Here is a 19,402-nt window from a genome sequence, read left to right as displayed (position 1 = left end):
TTAATGTCGGCTTTGTCATCTGGCCCTGTGTCATCTTTGTCATCGTTGAAAGGAGTGCCGTAGTTAATGAAGGCTTTATTTGTCTGGCTCTGTGTCATCTTCCTCATCTTCCGTCATTAACTATGGCCCTCCTTTCAGCGATGAGGAAGATGACACAGAGCCAGATGGCCAAGCACTCATTAACTACGGCAATCCTTTCAGCGATGAAAAAGATGACACAGCGCCAGATGACAAAGCCGTCATTAACTACGGTACTCCTTTCAGCGATAACAAAAATGACACAGAGCCAGATGGCCAAGCCCTCATTAACTACGGCAAACCTTTCAGCGATGAAAAAGATGACATAGGGCCAGATGACAAAGCCGTTATTAATTATGGCACTCCTTTCAGCAATGAGGAAGATGACACAGGGCCAGATGATAAAGCCGTCATTAACTATGGCAATCCTTTTAGCGATGAGGAAGATGACACAGAGCCAGACGACAAAGCCGTCATTAACTACGGTACTCCGTTCAGCGATGACAAAGTTGACACAGAGCCAGACGACAAAGCCGTCATTAACTACGGCAATCCTTTCAGCGATGAGGAAGATGACACAGGGCCAGATGACAAAGCCATCATTAACTATGGCACTCCTTTCAGCAATGAAAAAATGAAACAGAGCCAGACAACAAAGCCATCCTTAACTATGGCACTCCTTTCAGTGATGACAAAGATGACACAGGGCCAGATGACAACGCCGTCATTGACTACTGCACTCCTTTCAGTGATGACAAAGATGACACAGGGCCAAATGACACAGGGTCATTTGGCCCTGTGTCATCTTTCTCATCGCTGAAAGAATTGCCGTAGTTAATAACGGCTTTGTCATCTGGCCCTGTGTCATCTTCCTCATCGCCGAAAGGATTGCCGAAGTTAATGACGGCTTTGTTTGTCTGGCTCTGTGTCATCTTCCTCATCACTGAAAGGAGTGCCGTATTTAATGACGGCTTTGTCATCTGGCCCTGTGTCATCTTTGTCATCGTTGAAAGGAGTGCCATAGTTAATGACGGCTTTGTTTGTCTGTCTCTGTGTCATCTTCCTCTTCGTTGAAAGGAGTGCCATAGTTAATGACGGCTTTGTCATCTGGCCCTGTGCCATCTTTGTCATGCCTGAAAGGAGTGCCATAGTTAATGACGGCTTGGTCGTCTGACTCTGTGTCATCTTCCTCATCGCTGAAAGGAGTGCCGTAGTTAATGACGGCTTTGTTTGTCTGGCTCTGTGTCATCTTCCTCATCGCTGAATGGAGTGCCATAGTTAATGATGGCTTTGTCATCTGGCCCTGTGTAATCTTTGTCATGCCTGAAAGGAGTGCCGTAGTTAATGACGGCTTTGTCATCTGGCCCTGTGTCATCTTCCTCATCGCCGAAAGGATTGCCGTAGTTAATGACGGCTTGGTCGTCTGACTCTGTGTCATCTTCCTCATCGCTGAAAGGAGTGCCGTAGTTAATGACGGCTTTGTCATCTGGCACTTTGTCATCTTTGTCATCGTTGAAAGGAGTGCCATAGTTAATGACGGCTTTGTTTGTCTGTCTCTGTGTCATCTTCCTCATCGTTGAAAGGAGTGCCATAGTTAATGACGGCTTTGTCATCTGGCCCTGTGTCATCTTTGTCATGCCTGAAAGGAGTGCCATAGTTAATGACGGCTTGGTCGTCTGATTCTGTGTCATCTTCCTCATCGCTGAAAGGAGTGCCGTAGTTAATGACGGCTTTGTCATCTGGCCCTGTGTCATTTTTGTCATCGTTGAAAGGAGTGCCGTAGTTAATGAAGGCTTTGTTTGTCTGGCTCTGAGTCATCTTCCTCATCGCTGAAAGTAGTGCCATAGTTATTGACGGCTTTTTCATCTGGCCCTGTGTCATCTTTGTCATCGTAGAAAGGAGTTCCGTAGTTAATGACGGCTTTGTTTGTCTGGCTCTGTGCCATCTTCCTCACCGCTGAAAGGAGTGCCATAGTTAATGACGGCTTTGTCATCTGGGCCTGTGTCATCTTTGTCATGCCTGAAAGGAGTGCCATAGTTAATGATGGCTTTGTCATCTGGCCCTGTGTCATCTTCCTCATCGCTGAAAGGAGTGCCGTAGTTAATGACGGCTTTGTCGTCTGGCCCTGTGTCATCTTTTCATTGCTGAAAGGATTGCAGTAGTCTCTTGAACTTTTCTCTTGTTTTTGCTCGCTTAAGTAAAGTACAGATATTAATGCTACAGGAACAGAGATGCAGTTATTCTCTCTTTCTCTCTCTCTCTTTCTCTCTTCTTAATAAGGATAAAGAAATGCACTTAAAAGCAATCAGATGAATTTGATAGAAATCTTATTTATCTTTTTCTCATTCAGTAAATAAATGATAGTAAAGAAGAAAATGAGCAAATTTCATCATCATTGTTTTGGCTAATCAAAATTCTTTTGCATGTAGGTAAGTGAAAGTAGAAAGGAATTTAATTCTAGACTGTTGTATGGAAATAAATATGTTAACCTGGCTCTAACACTTAAGAAAACAAAAAAGGCTTGAAAGATTTGTTTATGCTTGGATCCGCCGAAATGTTTATAGTTTCTATATTCGGCACGAAACTTTTGTAGTTTCTCTAATCGGCTTTGAAATAATGTTGGATTGAATATCCACTTAATTTGAATAATTTTGCATTGCCGAAGTGAAGCCTTTTCTCTCTTTTTTTCAGTAATTCTTGGTGCTTTTTGTGATACGATACCTTTTTTTTTGACAACTCGTATGGTAAGGTATGTTCTGCATCAATTTAACCTGAGTATTTACATCTGGGTCTGGCTCCCACTGACGAGACCTCAACAAAGGTCGAAACCAGTTTCAGTATGGCTCCGAGAGGCTCTGCTTGGTGGTGGTGGGGCGAGCCTGTCACTGGGTAGAGCCAATGCTGAGAAGTTCTCGGTGAGTGTCTTATTTTTAGAGGCTGCTTCATCTATACAAAGGTCGAAACCGGTCAGGGTAGTGACCCCCCCATAATGTATATATAACATCATACATGTCCGCTAGGAGATGTGTTTTACATTATGGGAAATACTAAGAATAGTGATCAGAGCTTACCCCACCTTTACTACGAGTTGCCCCTGTCATGAAAGGTTTGCTTACGCTTGAATCCGCCGAAAATTTTATAGTTTCTATATTTGGCACGAAACTCTTGTAGCTTCTCTATTCGGCTTTGAAATAATGTTGGATTCAATATCCACTTAATTTGAATAATTTTGCATCGCCGAAGTGAAGCCTTTTTTCAGTAAAAAAATCTATTCTTATTTAATTTTTAATTTAATTTAATAAAGATGTTTCTGAACAGAAGGGAAGAATAAAAAGAGTACAATGCAATACTGTGAATAAATCATATAATCTAAAAAAGCAAGCCTATTTAAATATCAGTATTTCAAAGCAAACTCAAAATCTATGCCGCTTACAACTCTCCGACCAAAACTTTACTCCTGGGTGATTTAGACGCCATTCTAGGCATCAGGGAGTCCATCATCATCGTTGGGGATTTGAATTCTAATCATCTAGCTTGGGATAGTAATACAACCAATAAAATCGGTCGCATACTTTTTAATTATACAGGGTCAAACTACATTGTAGTGGCTGGTCCTGCTGAACCTACTCATCATAGTCCTCTTGGCAGCTCAGATGTATTAGATGCTACTGTCCTACAGAACTTCAAATACTAGTACCATGTACAATCACTGAATGAGCTGCCCTCCGATCACAGCCCTATCTTACTTAAATTAGGCAATCAAAAACAATTATCTTCCCCTCTTTCCTTCAGAGCTTGGAAAAGATTACCCAAAATATTCCCCGAATACATTAATCCAGTACCTAACTTAAAACCAAAGGAAGAGATTGACAAAGCAATAGAAAACCTCAATAATCAAATTAATAAAGCATTGTCAACAGTGACCAAAGCTACAACAAAGCTACTATTTACAAGCCTAACCGTCTTCCGGAAGATATCATGAATCTAATTAGAGAAAAGAACCAAGCCAAGAAAAGATATCACAACACATGTGCTGCACAAGACAAAAAAAAAAAAAAAAAATCAACAAATTGAACAGTTTAGTCAGAGAGAAGCTCTCAAAAATTTTCGAAATCAGCAGTGGGAAAATAAATTAACATCTCTTAGTCCTGAAGATCACTGAATCTGAAAATTCTTAAAAAATCTTAGAAGTAAACACAAATCTCTCTAACCCCCTATTCAATTTGATCAATTTAGCATACTCTGATGCTAATAAAGCAGAAGCTGTAGTAATAAGTATTCTGGAAAAACAGTGCAGTCGTATTACGAAAATTTAAACATTACTCGTGTATATAAGGTGCATCGACATGTCAGACGCACATTAAAACAACTTAACAGTAACTCAAATCTGGTTAATCCTACTTCATTAAGAGAAATAAATAACATCATCAAGCATCTTAACAAAAAAAAAAAAATCACCAGGTTCGAATGGCATCACAAACAAAATCATCAAGTTGCTACCTCGCAAAGCTATAATGAGTCTTGTCAACATCATGAATGCAATCCTAAGAATACAATATTTCTCTCCTTCCTGTAAGAGTGCTGACATTATACCAATCTGTAAAATTCGATGTAGCTAAAAAATGCCAAAGCCTTTACATCGATTTTTATCTCATGAGAACTGTAAATAACCTTGTTTGTTTCTATGTATATTTTGCTAAATATTAATGTAGTTAACCCTATGGGAAGTGACTGTATTTACTGATCTTTAAAGATTTTAAAGATGGGTAGAGAAAGCCATCTCCCTGTCGTTTGATTCATGCATATTTCATATTAATGTAAATAAATGTGTTTTAATTATTTGTTAAAAGAGTGTTGCCCGATCCTTTATCTTACAATACACTGTTTCTAAAAATAATCGGACTTATGAGAGGGAAGCAACTAAGGCATTAAAAGCGCAGTTTAATTACTTAAGAATCACGACTGTTTATATAAACTTTGTTGAAGGAAATACGCTAGTAAGAGAGAGAAATCTACCGGACGTTTTACTGAGTCTTATGCGGATATTGAAATACTGGATGGCGCAGTCTTAACAAATAAATTTTCCAGTGTTCATAAGCATACGACTAGAAAAATACGAAAGGTGGATAAACATAATATGCAGTAGAGTAAGTGAGAACGGTTACGAGAGGAAAAGCGCGCGCACTGCTAATTAGTAATGAAGAATAAAAGAAGATATTACAATAACGCAGCAGACAGCATTTTGTTACAAATCCACACGCCGGGCAAGGATCAAAATTGCTTCAAAGTTATCGTCCCATCAGTCTGCTATTCCAGCGCGACCCCCCTTGGGGGGGCATAGGTTTTGTTGAGGGAGGGGGGGGCGTGAAATAATGAAAACAAATTTAAAATCTTTTAAGACTAAGCAGATTTTTTTTATCTTAAGAGAAACGTATTTAAATTTTATTTATTATTTCTTTTTTGTTATTTTTTATATTTTAATGGAAAAAATCACACATTGGTGCGGGTTCACAAATTTTGCTTCCTGCATATTGCGGCGCTTAATGAATATTAGTAAATCTATGCTTATTCATACAAGTTTCATTTCAAAGTAAAAATTTAAGAATTGCAGTTTCAAATATTTCTCCTGATATTGGTGTAGCAGTATTGAAACACATCCATCACTTTAAATTTATTATACTTCTTTTATGTCTTTAATTCTTTCTTTATTACTAATCGTTTTACGTTTCATGTGCTTGTAACTGCAAATGTACCATAACAATATATCTATCTACCTATAAAAATATGAGATTATGTGCCATGTCAAATGTGTATGTAAGATGCTAAAAAATGTAATATTTGCATTTGATTTTTGCAATATTCGCTGTGTATGTTTTGGATTGAATATAAATATTATAATAATATATGTCTGTATTACGATTTTTGTTTTCGATGGGGGGGCGTGAAATATTTTAATTTTTCCCCTGACATCCAGAAATTTGGGAAGCACTGTGCTATTCAATCAAGGAAAAGTCGCCGAAAAAATCTCCTCTCTAGACTGCAAGAATCAACGGACAAACTAAATATCATACAAAATGAACAATTTGGATTTCATCGGAACCACAGTACTATTCATCAAATTCATTGCCTGGTAGAATATATTACTACAGGATAAAATTGGAAACAGCACAAGGGGGCTGTATTCCTTGACATTGCGAAGTTTTGATAAAATTTGGCACTATGGTCTCATATGCAAAAACATAAGGGCCAACATATCACTGAATATGATATGGTCCCCCAAATCTTGCCTTACCGAAAGAATAATACAGGTCAAAATTAATGGAACAAGTTCCACCCCAATGCAAATTTTAGCTGGAATTCCACAAGGCTCCTTACTGGCCTGCTTTTGTTCGCAATCTACATGGCAGATATTCCACGGAACACAATGATGTCCATCACGGCTTTATACACAAACGACTCGGCAGTATTAACAAGATCTCTCCGTCATTAACTTCTAGACAGTATCTAAAAGCTAGAAATATGGTTCACAGATTGGAGGATGCGAGTAAACCCTCAAAAAAAGTGCAGCCATACTCTTCACCAGAAGGCAAGTATCGCCAAAAGGGAATAGTCAACAATTTAATACTAAAATCACATGGCCCACGGAAACTAAATATCTTGGGTTACTCCTAGATAAAAGACTGTGTTTCAATAGTCACATCATGCATAAAGTTTTCAAAACTATGGTTCAACTCTATCCTTTGATTAGTCGACGCAGCAAATTAAATACAAAGAACAAACTATTACTGTATGAGATGGTGATTCGACCATAAGTATCTATGCCTCGCCAGCATGGAGCCACACTTCCATATCCAACAAACTAAAATTACAACGGGTGCAAAACAAGTGCTTGCGGATGATATTAGATGCTCCATGGTTCATCAGAAACAAACGGATACACTGTGATACCAATACTCCACATAACTCTTCATTCTTTCACTCTCTAGCAGTCAAGTTCTTCTCAAACGCGGCCACGCATCCAAATCAACTGATCCAACAAGCAACTACAACGAATATGATCTCTACAAACACAAAAGACCTAAAGCCATTCTGCTTTCCAATGATGTCATTTAATCCGTCAGCCTCCACATGGCGAGCTAAATGCTCATAAATTATTTCTATCAAGGTTTACTTCGATTTAGACAACGGGAAATAAAAAGCGCTAAGCTTCACCCTTTTGCAACGGTACCGTTATGCTTTTTTTCGTTCTACCATTGTACGGGCTTTCGTGTTGTGCTCAAGACAACTAATGTGTAATTCTTTGTAATACAATGCAAGTACAAAGAAATTAGTCTTAATCAAACTAAGTATGTATATAAAATCTTGGTTTGGTAATAAGCGGTTCTATTCCTTTATTTAGGCGTTTCAAATAATAATAAGAAGAAGAGGAACAAAAGGTGGCGATGGCTACAATATGGATATATTAAAAAAGAAACAGAAGGATTTATTCTAGCAGCTCAAGAACAGGCATTGCAAACTAACGCAATGAAAGCAAAAATTTTGAACAGCAAATGCAGATTATGCGATCAGAAAGATGAGACTGTAGAACATCTTATCAGTGCCTGCAGCAAGATAGCTCAAACTGACTATAAATACCGCCATGATCAAGTGGCCAAAATAATTCATTGGCACGAATGCAAAAAATATGGCTTTCCTACTTCTGATAACTGGTGGCAGCATAAAATAGAGACAGTATTGGAAAACGAAACTGCGAAAATTCTCTGGGACTTTAGAATACAAACGGATCGGCATTTGGAACACAATAGACCTGACATCACAATTATCGAACATCGACAGATTTGAATTATCGATAACGCAGTACCCAGGGGTAACAACATTAACAACAAAGAACTGGAAAAAATTACTAAATATCGAGATCTGGCAATCGAAGTTGGCTGGCTGTGTCTTAAACACACCAAAGTCATCCCAATAGTTATCGATGCACTTGGTGCAATTTCAAAGAAGCTATTTACAGCAATTAAACATCAACGAAGTGACCCCATATGACCTACAAAAAACAGCATTACTTGGAACAGTCCATATTTTACGACGCTACCTGACGAACTATTCTTAGATTCTTGGGTAGAATCTGAATTGCTCTGTATCACCAATCAAATTAAATTGTTGTTTTAATGATATATTGTTTTGACTGTGTATCAATTATGTGAATAAAATAATAATAATAATAATAATAATAATAATAATAATAATAATAATAATAATAATATACAAGAATAAAATAAAAATAGAAAAAAAATGCTTCGCCGACTCAAGGTACGAATGTACTAGTTATAGGTTTAAAACCTCTCGCGCGTTAGTCACATAAAATAAAAGATAAACATGACTTTATGTAGAGATTATAATAGTGACAGAAAATCTCATGCCATATTTTGTATAAAATATCTCAGCTTGTCTACTATCTGTCAAGTGAGCAAAATACCGGGTGGCCATAAAATAACTTTCCGTCTTTGGAGGCATCTGTAGCTAAAACCAATAAACGGAATGAGACCAAATTTTATATTGAGACTTTCGAAGGCATGGGGAGGTGATTTCCGCGAAAAAAAGATTTAGTACCATAAGTCGCCGCTAGGGAAAATTTTGGCGCTGGTGGAGCCGAAAACAAGCGGATAATTACATTAAGGGCAGATAAAATGGGATAATAAGATTTCGACGGCGTAAGCGACAGCCGCGTCACTCATCTAAAACAGCAACTTGCGAGAGATACTTTCTTGTGTACAACAAATTGCATCCGGTATGCGAACATAAAACGGGCTGTTCATAATAGCCCGTTTTATGTTCTCTTTCAAGACAGGCAAGTTGTAAACGCCACCAACATACACAACGGATTTCAAATACCCCCCCCCCCCACTAGCTAGAAGTCACATGGAATGATATCCAGGGAAAGAACTGACTGATAACCGATGTTTGACTTCATCGTTACATTTGCTGTGAATGCTGAATCTAGTTAACATTATGTCGTTGCATACTGCAATGGATGTCAAAGACGCAAAAGCCGCAAATATGTTCTAACGCGCTAGTAGTTGTAATTTTCGAGATTTATGACGTAACTGCGAATTTACGTATGTGCGTATTGTGTAAGTCGGGGGTTACTGTATTTTGTATTTGCTGCAAATTATTTTACTCTAATAAAATAACTTTAGGCTTAGGATCAGTTGGCCATTGTAAGTGGAAACATATAAATGATTACTTTAAAGAGTCAGGAAAATTCACCAGAACATGTAAAAAATTATTTCAAATGGGTTGAAACAAATACGAGATTTCAAAAAAGTAAAACAATAATTGAAGAAATGCAGTCAGTCAGTGTTAAAGAACGAGAGCATTGGAAAAATGTATTGAAAAGGCTGTGTGATATATTATTTTTATCAACCCATACTTTGGCTTTCAGCGGTTCATCAGATCGGTTGTATATTCCAAAAAATTACAATTTTTTTGGGTTTGATAGAATTATTGAGTAAATATGATGTCATTATGCACAAACTTGTACGTCGCATTTTGTCGAAGGAAACCCATGTAACATATTGCAGCAAAACTATTCAAAACGAAATAATTTCTCTTTTGGCATCAGCTGTTTGCGATGATATTGTTCAGCGTGCCAAAGAAGCAAAATACTTTTCAATTATTTTAGATTGCACCCCAGATATTAGTCACAAAGAACAACTTTCTTTTACTTTACGATTCGTAGATTTAACAGAGTCTATTTTAGTTATTCAAGAACATTTTGTTTCAGTCTATGAAATCAATGAATCTACGGGAGAATCATTATATGATAAGATCATTAAGTTGCTTTTAGATTTAAAATTAAATATTAATGATATTAGAGGACAAGGCTATGACAATGGGTTCAATATGCAATAGGCAAGGGGGGGAAAATAAAGGTATTCAAGTTCGTTTACGGCAAGTAAATCCCCGAGCATTTTACATACCTTGTGGCTGCCATTCTTTAAATTTAGTTATAGGAGATGCAGCAATGTCTTGCCCATAATCTGTTTCATTTTTTTTGGTGTTATTCAACGGCTTTATGCATTATTTTCAGCATCCGTTACTAGATGGTTAAAATTTTCCATCTAAAAATTTTAACTGATAATGTACCAAATTTCACTTAAAGTAGTATGTGAAATTCGTTGGGAGAGTCGTATTGAATGCATAAAGTCAAATTATGCATTCAAATTCAACCGATGCAGCCACCAAATCTGAATCTTTAACACTAGCAGAAAAACTTTGCGATTATTTGCTTTTTAGTTATGTTAGTGAGGTAGTATGACATACTCCATCAGATTAACATAGTTAGCAAATCAATGCAAACAAAAAGTATGGATTTAAAAACGGTTATAAATTATTAAAATCATGTACGGAATTCATTAGACAATACCGTACACTAGAATTTGAAAATGCTTTGGCTCAAGCTGAGGAATTAGCAAAGTTTTTAGGAACTGAGCCAATATTTACTGAAAAAAGAATAATTCGTAGAAAGAAATTATTTAATTATGCATCTGAAGACACTCTTGTTACTGTTGATGAGAGAACAAAGTTTAGAATAACGATATTCAACATCATTTTGGACACGATATTAACATCTCTTGAAGAAAGATTTGAACAAATAGAAACGTACGAGCGAAATTGGGGTTTTCTTTTTAATATAACTAAAATGGGCGATTTAAATGAATTATATTTGCATTCAATTCTTCATCATGAAAATAATAGTGACATTGACGGGAACGAGCTCCTTGAAGAAATTAAATCTCTAAACTCCGGAAAACATCAATTCGCCATTGGAAACGTTACAATTTTTAAAAGCAAATAATTTGCAGAATATAATTCCAAATACGTGGGTTGCATTGAGAATTCTGCTGACGATTTCTATCAGTAGCAACAGCTGAGAGAAGTTTCAACATATTGACACTTATCAAAACATATTTGCGATCAACAATGGGGAGTGAGAGATTCTTCAGCCTTACTATCTATTGAAAATGCAGTTGTTCAGAAAATACACATTAGTGAAAGAATAAAAACTTTCTCAGATTTAAAATCAAGACAAATATATATGTAAATTATAACTGATAAAATCAAAAGTGTAAAACCCATAATATTTTTAATAACCAATAATTTAGTAATTTTTTTTGTATGTGCTATTTTATGTTTTTGTTAGTGAATAGAAATGATAAGTAGAAGTCTTGAAGTTATGAAATTATTAATCATTTGAGAAAACCGATAACCACTTACAATCAGGAAATATTAAATATTAAAAAAAAAACAACCTTGGGGCGCCAAAGAAGGAGTTTGCCTGGGGCGCAAAATTGTCTTAGTCCGGCCATGTAGCAACGTCTGTTACTGTCTCTTCTTGCACTGCTTTCCGTCCTCTACCAGGTCTAACTCCTAGTGATCCAGTTTCTTCAAACTTCTTAATCATAGCTCGCAGTGCTACAGCTGACATAGGACCTATACTCAGGTTATGAAGCCGTCTAAATTCCCGAAGGGCCGGTACGCCATTGCACTGTTTAAGGTAAAACAACTTAACAAGTAAAGCACGCTGAGGCAAAGTAGGACGCATATTGAGCACAATTCGTCAGTCATTCGAATAACTATCTGAATGTTCCCAATCCCTTTTTAAGTTTAATTGGTGGTACTGCTCTCACAGTAAAATTTGCACAGTCCTTTTTACCTGCATGTACTGCAAATATTTGACTGCTTTCGGCTCCGCCAGCGCCAAAATTTCCCCTATCGGAGACTTTTGGCAATAAATCTTTTTTTCGCGGAAGTCATCTCCCCATGCCTTCAAAAGGTCTCAATATAAAATTTCGCCTCATTCCGTTTATTGGTTTTAGCTACAGATTCCTCCAAAGAGAGAAAGATATTTTATGGCCACCAGGTACATCCAGAGAGGGGGATAAGAACAGTTTTCCCATTAAGCTTTACGCAGATGCACAACTTACTTTTAAGTAGTCTGATTCGATTAACCCAGTGAATGAAGTTTCTGATTTCTTATTAATTAAATATGCATGAATTTGATAACCATTTACTTTTAAAATTAAATGTTTTTATAATTATATCATTTTAATTAGTGATTAAAAACATAAATATTCATTGGAAAAGAATACCGAATGGGAATGAGAAGTATCTCTAAAACACCTGCATTCGGCACAGAACCAAATTTCCAGAATGAAAAGCAAACAACTCTGAATTGCAATACGCGTAGAAATATCTCATCGATATAAATAGAAATATCTTATATAATCAAAGTAATTTAGAGTTTTCTTATAAAGCATAAGAAAACAGTATATTTAATCATTTCGGAACATGCAACTCAAAGGAAGTAAGAGAAATTAAACAAGCAGAAAACAATAATATTGTAACGAATGAGGTTTAATGCGTTATTGTAATATATTCTCTATTCTTCATAGCAGTGCGCTTTTGCCCGCGTAACCTTTCTTACTTATTCTATTGCATACTATGTTTATCCACCTTTCGTATTTACTAGTTATATGCCTATGAACACTGGAAAATGTATTTGTTAAGACTGGGCCAGCAGTATTTCTGTATCTGCATAAGACTCAGCAAAACGTCCGGTAGATCTCTCTCTCTCTCTCTCTCTCTCTCTCTCTCTCTCTCTTACTAGCATAAATTCCTTCAATAAAGTTTATAAACAGTCGTGGTTCTGAAGTACTTAAACTACTTTTAATGCCTTAGTTATTTCCGCTCACAGATCCGATTTTATTTAGGAACAGTGCATTGGAAGATAAAAGATCAGGCGGCATTCTATTGACATATAATTAAAATTCATTTATTTACATTAATAACAAAGTATATTAATTAAACGATAAGAAGGTTACTCTCACTACCTATCCGTTAGAATTTTAGCATAAAGAAACAAAATTTATCTTTTCAATAATAAATGACTATATAATATAATTACTCAATTACTTCTCTGCTAATTAAATCAAATTATTGAAACTAATTTACTCGCAAAGAGGTTAGCTAACTATGCTGAGTTATTTCACAAATCTTATGCCAGTTATTAACAAATCAGAGGACTCTCTTGTAGACACTTCTTATTACCATTTCTTATCAGTCCATCTATAACGTATCTCCTAGATTACAAAAGGAATGTACAACAAAAGATGGAACAAACGTACAAAGGCTCTGTGTCGCACACTCATCCAAACGTCCTGCACTAAAGTTCCTATGCTTTTCCTTTCATCTCGGGACGATCTCTTTGACACTAACCTTTGAAGGTTAGTGTCAAAGAGACACTAACCTAAGAATATGCAGAGCTCGCAAACGACTTTCTCATACACTTAAATCATAAACAATTTTCTTATGCCCTTACATAGAGCTATTATACAAAGTTCCGGTGGGAAAGTATTGCCTTTGTTTTTGAGATTCTAGAAATTTTTGTTAAAGCAGTAAGTACAGTCAATTCTGTAGCTCAGTGGATGTGGCGTTTGCACATCACGGCGCTTGAACGCACGAAGTAAGACTTTGTTTCGAATCTAGTCTTCCACTAGAGGAAATTTTTCTCCCAGAAACTCGGGTTTTTCGTCCTGTAAACTCAAGAAAATCGACTACAGAACCTACATTATTTGAGACATTAAATATATTGTGTTAAGGTTAAGGAACACGAGATGGTGGCACTTGTTGAGCGCTCTCTCTTCACTGCATGTCGCTTAAATAGTGATAGCCTTGGGCCAACTATCTCTGATTGGCTGTCAGTGGAGATTGAACTGCCTACTCAGTCTCCAAAAGTTAGATAGGGCTAAACGGCCTCGCCTACTAACTATACGGGAATTACAATGTTATCTGATTTTTTTTACATTAATATTTAGCATAAAATATATAGAGACATACAAGGTTATTTTTGTAATAATCTCATAAGACTTGACCTCTTTAAAAATCGATGTAAAGTTCTTTGGCATTTCCAAGCTACATCGAGTTTTACAAAGGCCCACCCATTCATGAAAAAATTTTAAGCCACGAATATGGATAAAAATTTTTCCACAGTGTTTCTGTGTCGTGCATCGTATATTCTCTGTGTCGGACAGTACTCAGGTTTGTCATTTAATTTTGAGCTGGGACCGCCGTCAGCCTGACTTGTGGGCTCTTCTTGGCGCGACTGATGTTGTGATTCATAATCGTCATTATCCCTTGCGCGTCTAATTCCCTTCCGACCTCTTGCTCTCTTTCTATTTCTCGCGTTACCTGGGTGGTGATCTCCACTATCATTTCTTTCTAATGTGTTCACTTCTATTCCATTCTTTGCATTTTTTTATTGTGGCCTCTATATCCTCCTTTTTATTTGCTGCTACCTTGACACTCGAGATGTGTAAGGTCTCTCCCCCTTTTACCTATTCAGTTTCGCTAACAGTTGGGGGATCAGGCAAAGAATTTTCCCTGTCTTTCTTATCAACAATTCTATTTTTCCTTGCTCCCTCTTTTCTAACTGGGAATGGTCTTTTCCTGTGTTGATATCATTAATATTTTCACTAGCTTGACGCCCTTGACTACCCCCTCTGCCGGGCAACCTGGTTAAATTCCAATATGGAAATCTCCCCTTTACAGAAATCACAGGAGAACTTATGTTTCTCTAAAAAGTCAGTTCCAAGTACTACCTTTGCCGTAGTTTGAGAGGATTCCAGGAGAATTAAATACTCTGATGAAACGTTTAACTTAAAATCCGGGAACCAGATGTTTACCTTTACTTTCTCCGAGGTATAAATGGTGGGGTTTGTTATTCCCTTCAACATGACAGGTGTTCTTAGCTTATTGATACCATCGGATACTCGGGATCGCAATTTCCTGAAGAGAGATCCTGTTATCACTGAAACTTGGGAATCAGTGTCCAATAAAACTCTGCACTTTACCCCTCTTATTTTCCCCCATATTACTGTTATGGAATCTTCATGCTGATTCCTAATGTTTCTTCGCCACTTCTTAGTCCTCTGTGTGGGATGATGGTGAGTCATTACCAAATTAGATTCCAAATGCGTCCGTCTGTTTGATTCTCTTCTACTGCTATAGCAATTTTTGGCAATGTGCCCAAATTTATTGCATCTATAGCACTGAGGTACTTTCCTCCTGTTTACCCTTTCAGCACACTCCTGCTCAGAGCTCAGCTGTTCCTTGGAAGTTTTTACTTTGAATTCCCCTAACTGGTTTAGAATGGAGTCAAGTTTATCTATCAAGGGCTGCTGCAGTCTTTCTACCTCTGTTTTGATATAAGAGTGTAGTTCTTCCATGTTAATAGAATCAGAGATTGTCAGTCTGTTGTGTGTCTACTTTATTTATTTCTGTGGCCTTATTTTCCTCTTTTCCTACCTTCTGTTGGTCTATACTTTTTTCTTTAGGATTAACTAGATTTTTCACTTTCTTAATCTCACTCTTTGGATCTGACACCTCTCTAATGTTGTGTATCTGGCTGTCACTAGATTCCGGATGAAGATCGTCTAGCCTTTCCTCTTTTTTCTTTTATTGCCTGATAGCATTCTTCTAAGGTGTTTATCTTCCTTTTGTACGCTATCTCTTTATATTCTCCTCTTACTCCTAACCTGAATTGATTGCGACTGCCCAATCAAGATGGCTTTTTTCATCACTGGACACTCTCAAGCTATTAGCTAAAGTGAGCAGCCTATTGTAATAGTCAATGATAGATTCTTTTTTCTCTTGCTTACATTTTTGCAGCCTCCACAGGTTCGGATCCACGCGTCTAACTTTGGAAAACTGAGGTATTAGGTATCCTTGAATTTATTGTATTCCAAAGTGTCTCTCAATACGGGAGAGGAATAAAAAAAATTCTTGGCCATGCCAATCAGTTTATTCCTTAATATTATTAGAAGCTGGAAGTCCGACCAGTTTCCGACGTTCCTTAGCTCCTCTACAAACGTGAAGAAGGACAACACTTCATCGTGGTCCTCTCCAGAGTATTGTGGGATAATGAGGTGAGGATTTACTGTTCTAAATAATTCTAGATGCCCCCATCATGTTAGTTCTAGTGGCTCCCGAATCAACGTTGTTCACATTCATGGTTCTTAAAAAATTTTCTTACACTATATATATACACTTTTTATTTGGTTGCCTTATCTTTATTTACAAAACTGTTCCAATCCACTATTATTTATTTTAATTACTGTGGATTTTATCCTGTCGGCTACTGTTGTAACGATTAAGGTTTAATACGTTATTGTAATATATTCTCTATTCTTTATAGCAGTGCGCTTTTGCTTACGTAACCTTCCTTACTTATTATATTGCATACTATGTTTATCCACCTTTCGTATTTACTAGTTGTATGCCTATGAACACTGGAAAATGTATTTGTTAAGACTGGGCCAGCAGTATTTCTATATCCGCATAAGACTCAGTAAAATGTCCGGTAGATCTCTCTCTCTCTCTCTCTCTCTCTCTCTCTCTCTCTCTCTCTCTCTCTCTCTCTCTCTCTCTTACATAAATTCCTTCAATAAAATTTACATAAACAGTCGTGGTTCTGAAGTACTTAAACTACTTTTAATGCCTTAGTTGTTTCCCACTTAATTATATGTCAATAGAGTGCTTAGGCGGCACTCTATTGACATATAATTAAAACTCATTTATTTACATTAATAACAAATTATATTAATTAAACGATAGGGAGGTTACACTCACTACATATCCGTTAGAATTTTAGCATAAAGAAACAAACTTTCCCTTTTCAATATTAAATGACTATACAATATAATTACTCAATTACTTCTCTGCTAATAAAATCAAATTATTGAAACTAATTTACTCACAAAGAGGTTAGTTAACTATGCTGAGTTATTTCACAAATCTTATGCCAGTTATTAACAAATCAGAGGACTCTCTTACAGACACTTCTTATTACTATTTCTTACCAGTCCATCTATAACATATTTCCTAGATTACAAAAGGAATGTACAACAAAAGATGGAACAAACGTACAAAGGCTCTGTGTCGCACACTCATCCCAACGTCCTGCACTAAAGTTCCTATGCTTTTCCTTTCATCTCGGACCTTAGGCTTTCGTCAGGAGAGTCTTGCTTCAGGGGATGTTTCGTCGGGATATTGTGGGTTTTGGACTGCAATTTTCCAGTACTTGAAAGCTCACGCAAGAGGTTTCAGCATACAGGCTTGAAGATCGCTCTGCGGCTTTTGGCTTCGGTTGACCTCCCGTGACAAAAGACATCCGACCGACACTGCCTCGGGTATTTAATCGGCTGTTCTCTCGTCATTCCCATTCTTCTCCTCTGGCGTGAGTTCGCCGGAACGTCCAGTCATCTGGATCCTACTCCTGGAACTTCTGCCTCTAGCTGCCAACGTTTCTACCTCTAACTGCCCCTCTTCGATGTTCGGCTCAGTCTCTTTATATTTCACGTTCTCCGGGACCTTGCCCGAAGGGTTGTAACCCCCGAAGAATTCGGCATGACTCCTTGATCTTCTGTTAAGGCCGACCCGTTCTTTCTTCTCCTTCGTGCACTCCTTTAATCCTATCTTGTCGGGCAGCATAAACTTGCCGATCGCTTTGACACTAACCTTTGAAGGTGTTTATATGCAGAGCTCGCAAACAACTTTCTCATATACTTAAATCGTAAACAACTTACTTATGCCCTTACATAGAGCTATTATACGAAGTTCCAGTGGGAAAGCATTGCCTTTGTTTTTGACATTCTAGAAATTTTTGTTAAAGCAGTAAGTACAGTCAATTCCCATAGGGTTATTTACATTAATATTTAGCATAAAATATATAGAGACATACAAGGTTATTTTTGTAACAATCTCATGAGACTTGACCTCTGTAAAAATCGATATAAAGTGCTTTGACATTTCCAAGCTAGATCGAGTTTTACAATATGAATACATCATAATTAGAAATAAATGAAATATATTGAAATTATATTTCACTAGTTTGTTTCTTACTATCATTTTTGATTCGGTGATATGGTATTTCTTTTGCTGATCAATTTGTTTATTTTAAATTGAAATCGTTGTGCATTGGAAATTTTATTAAGAAATATATGCGTTTTTAAATTATTTCTGTGTCCAAGAAACTACATAAAATACACTCCTATTCAAGCATTAAAAATACTAATAATAAAATAATGTAATATATTATAATAAATATAATATTATAATATAATAAAATAATGAGGAATTTATTATCCCCTTAACTTAATACTAATAGTAATAAATTTAATTTTTGAAACTAAAATGATAGGAAGTGTTCTAAAGAATTGCATTGGATGGCTTTATTCTCGATTTTATATTCCTCTAGGGGAAGTCATATATATATATATATATATATATGCGTGTGATCCTCGAGGAGTTCCCCTTGAGAGAGAAACTGGCAAGAAGGCAAGCTCATCTTTACTGTTTGCATAAACGTTCTAATTCTTTTTTTATTAAGCATTAAAATCTAAAATTATTAACACGTGATGTTAATAAATTCACTATGGAAATAATATATTTATTCTAAAGGCAATGGAGATGGAATTCTGTTTTCATTCTCACATATCAAAGACTCGTAGCTTATTACATTTCGTTAAAGTGCGAGGGTGCCTCTCCCAAAACAAACTGTAAGTGGGCTAAAATCACTCAAAATCACTGAGTAATCCGAAAGAATCACTAAACTCATCACGCGATCTGAATGGCTCCAGCCAGAACAGGACAGTCCGAGTCAGAGGTGGCTCCACTCATTGAAATGCAAAGATCGAATTGATTTTCTAGAATATTAAAAGGAAGCATCTGATTTAAGATTAATATCTCAAAATACTTTTATACTACGTACCTCATGATCTTAATACCATCGTCGTCAGCACTTTTCTCTTCTGTTTCTTTTCTCCTTCTTTCCCTGAAATATTAACGTTGTTTTACGTATACAGCATTTTTGCTTTCATTTCAGACAAATCTGAATTATTTCATCAGAGAAAGAAAAATAAATCATATAATGTTAAAATTTTTATCTTTAAAATTTAAAATTAAATTTAAATTTAATATTACTTCTCTTATTCTAATTTTAAACCTTTTTAATGTGGAGCATTCTTTTTTCTCCAACTATGTTTGGGCCACACGCAACCCCTCTTTCTGTTATGATGATTATTTATCTGGGACACCCACGTTTAGTTTTTCTTTTAAATTAAGTGTTCGAGGATCAATCTGATCATCCACAATTTCAATGTAGGGCTGCTAATTTCTCTAAATTTGTCACAAACTTTGTTTTAATGATGTCAATCTTTAAATTTGTTTTCGTGCTTTGTCTATCTCGGTCATTTTAGCATTTAATGAACTTCTTTAATTTTTTTCCTGCTTTCCATACAACAGTTGTGACTCTTCTGGCCTG

At 36.4% G+C, this 19,402-nt stretch overlaps 1 protein-coding gene across 1 annotated transcript; it reads left to right on the top strand.

Moving 5' to 3' along the window:
• Nucleotides 1-9,546: 9,546 nt before the first annotated feature.
• Nucleotides 9,547-9,933, top strand: LOC150093684 (zinc finger MYM-type protein 1-like). Its single transcript, XM_090413250.1, has one exon. It carries the CDS (start codon nucleotides 9,547-9,549, stop codon nucleotides 9,931-9,933), a length of 387 nt encoding a protein of 128 aa, XP_090269376.1.
• Nucleotides 9,934-19,402: the final 9,469 nt, after the last annotated feature.

This window comes from Typopeltis vanoorti, chromosome 23 (assembly GCF_054136105.1).
Source record: "Typopeltis vanoorti isolate ZY-2024b chromosome 23, IOZ_Tvanoo_1.0, whole genome shotgun sequence".
NCBI lineage: Eukaryota > Metazoa > Arthropoda > Arachnida > Uropygi > Thelyphonidae > Typopeltis > Typopeltis vanoorti.
Note: the sequence above shows the minus strand (reverse complement) of the source record. Positions and strands in the feature narration are given on the sequence as shown.

What these genes read in the sequence shown, in the direction of transcription:
- LOC150093684 (XM_090413250.1), top strand. Translation starts at nt 9,547, where the DNA reads ATGCACAAACTTGTACGTCGCATTTTGTCGAAGGAAACCCATGTAACA.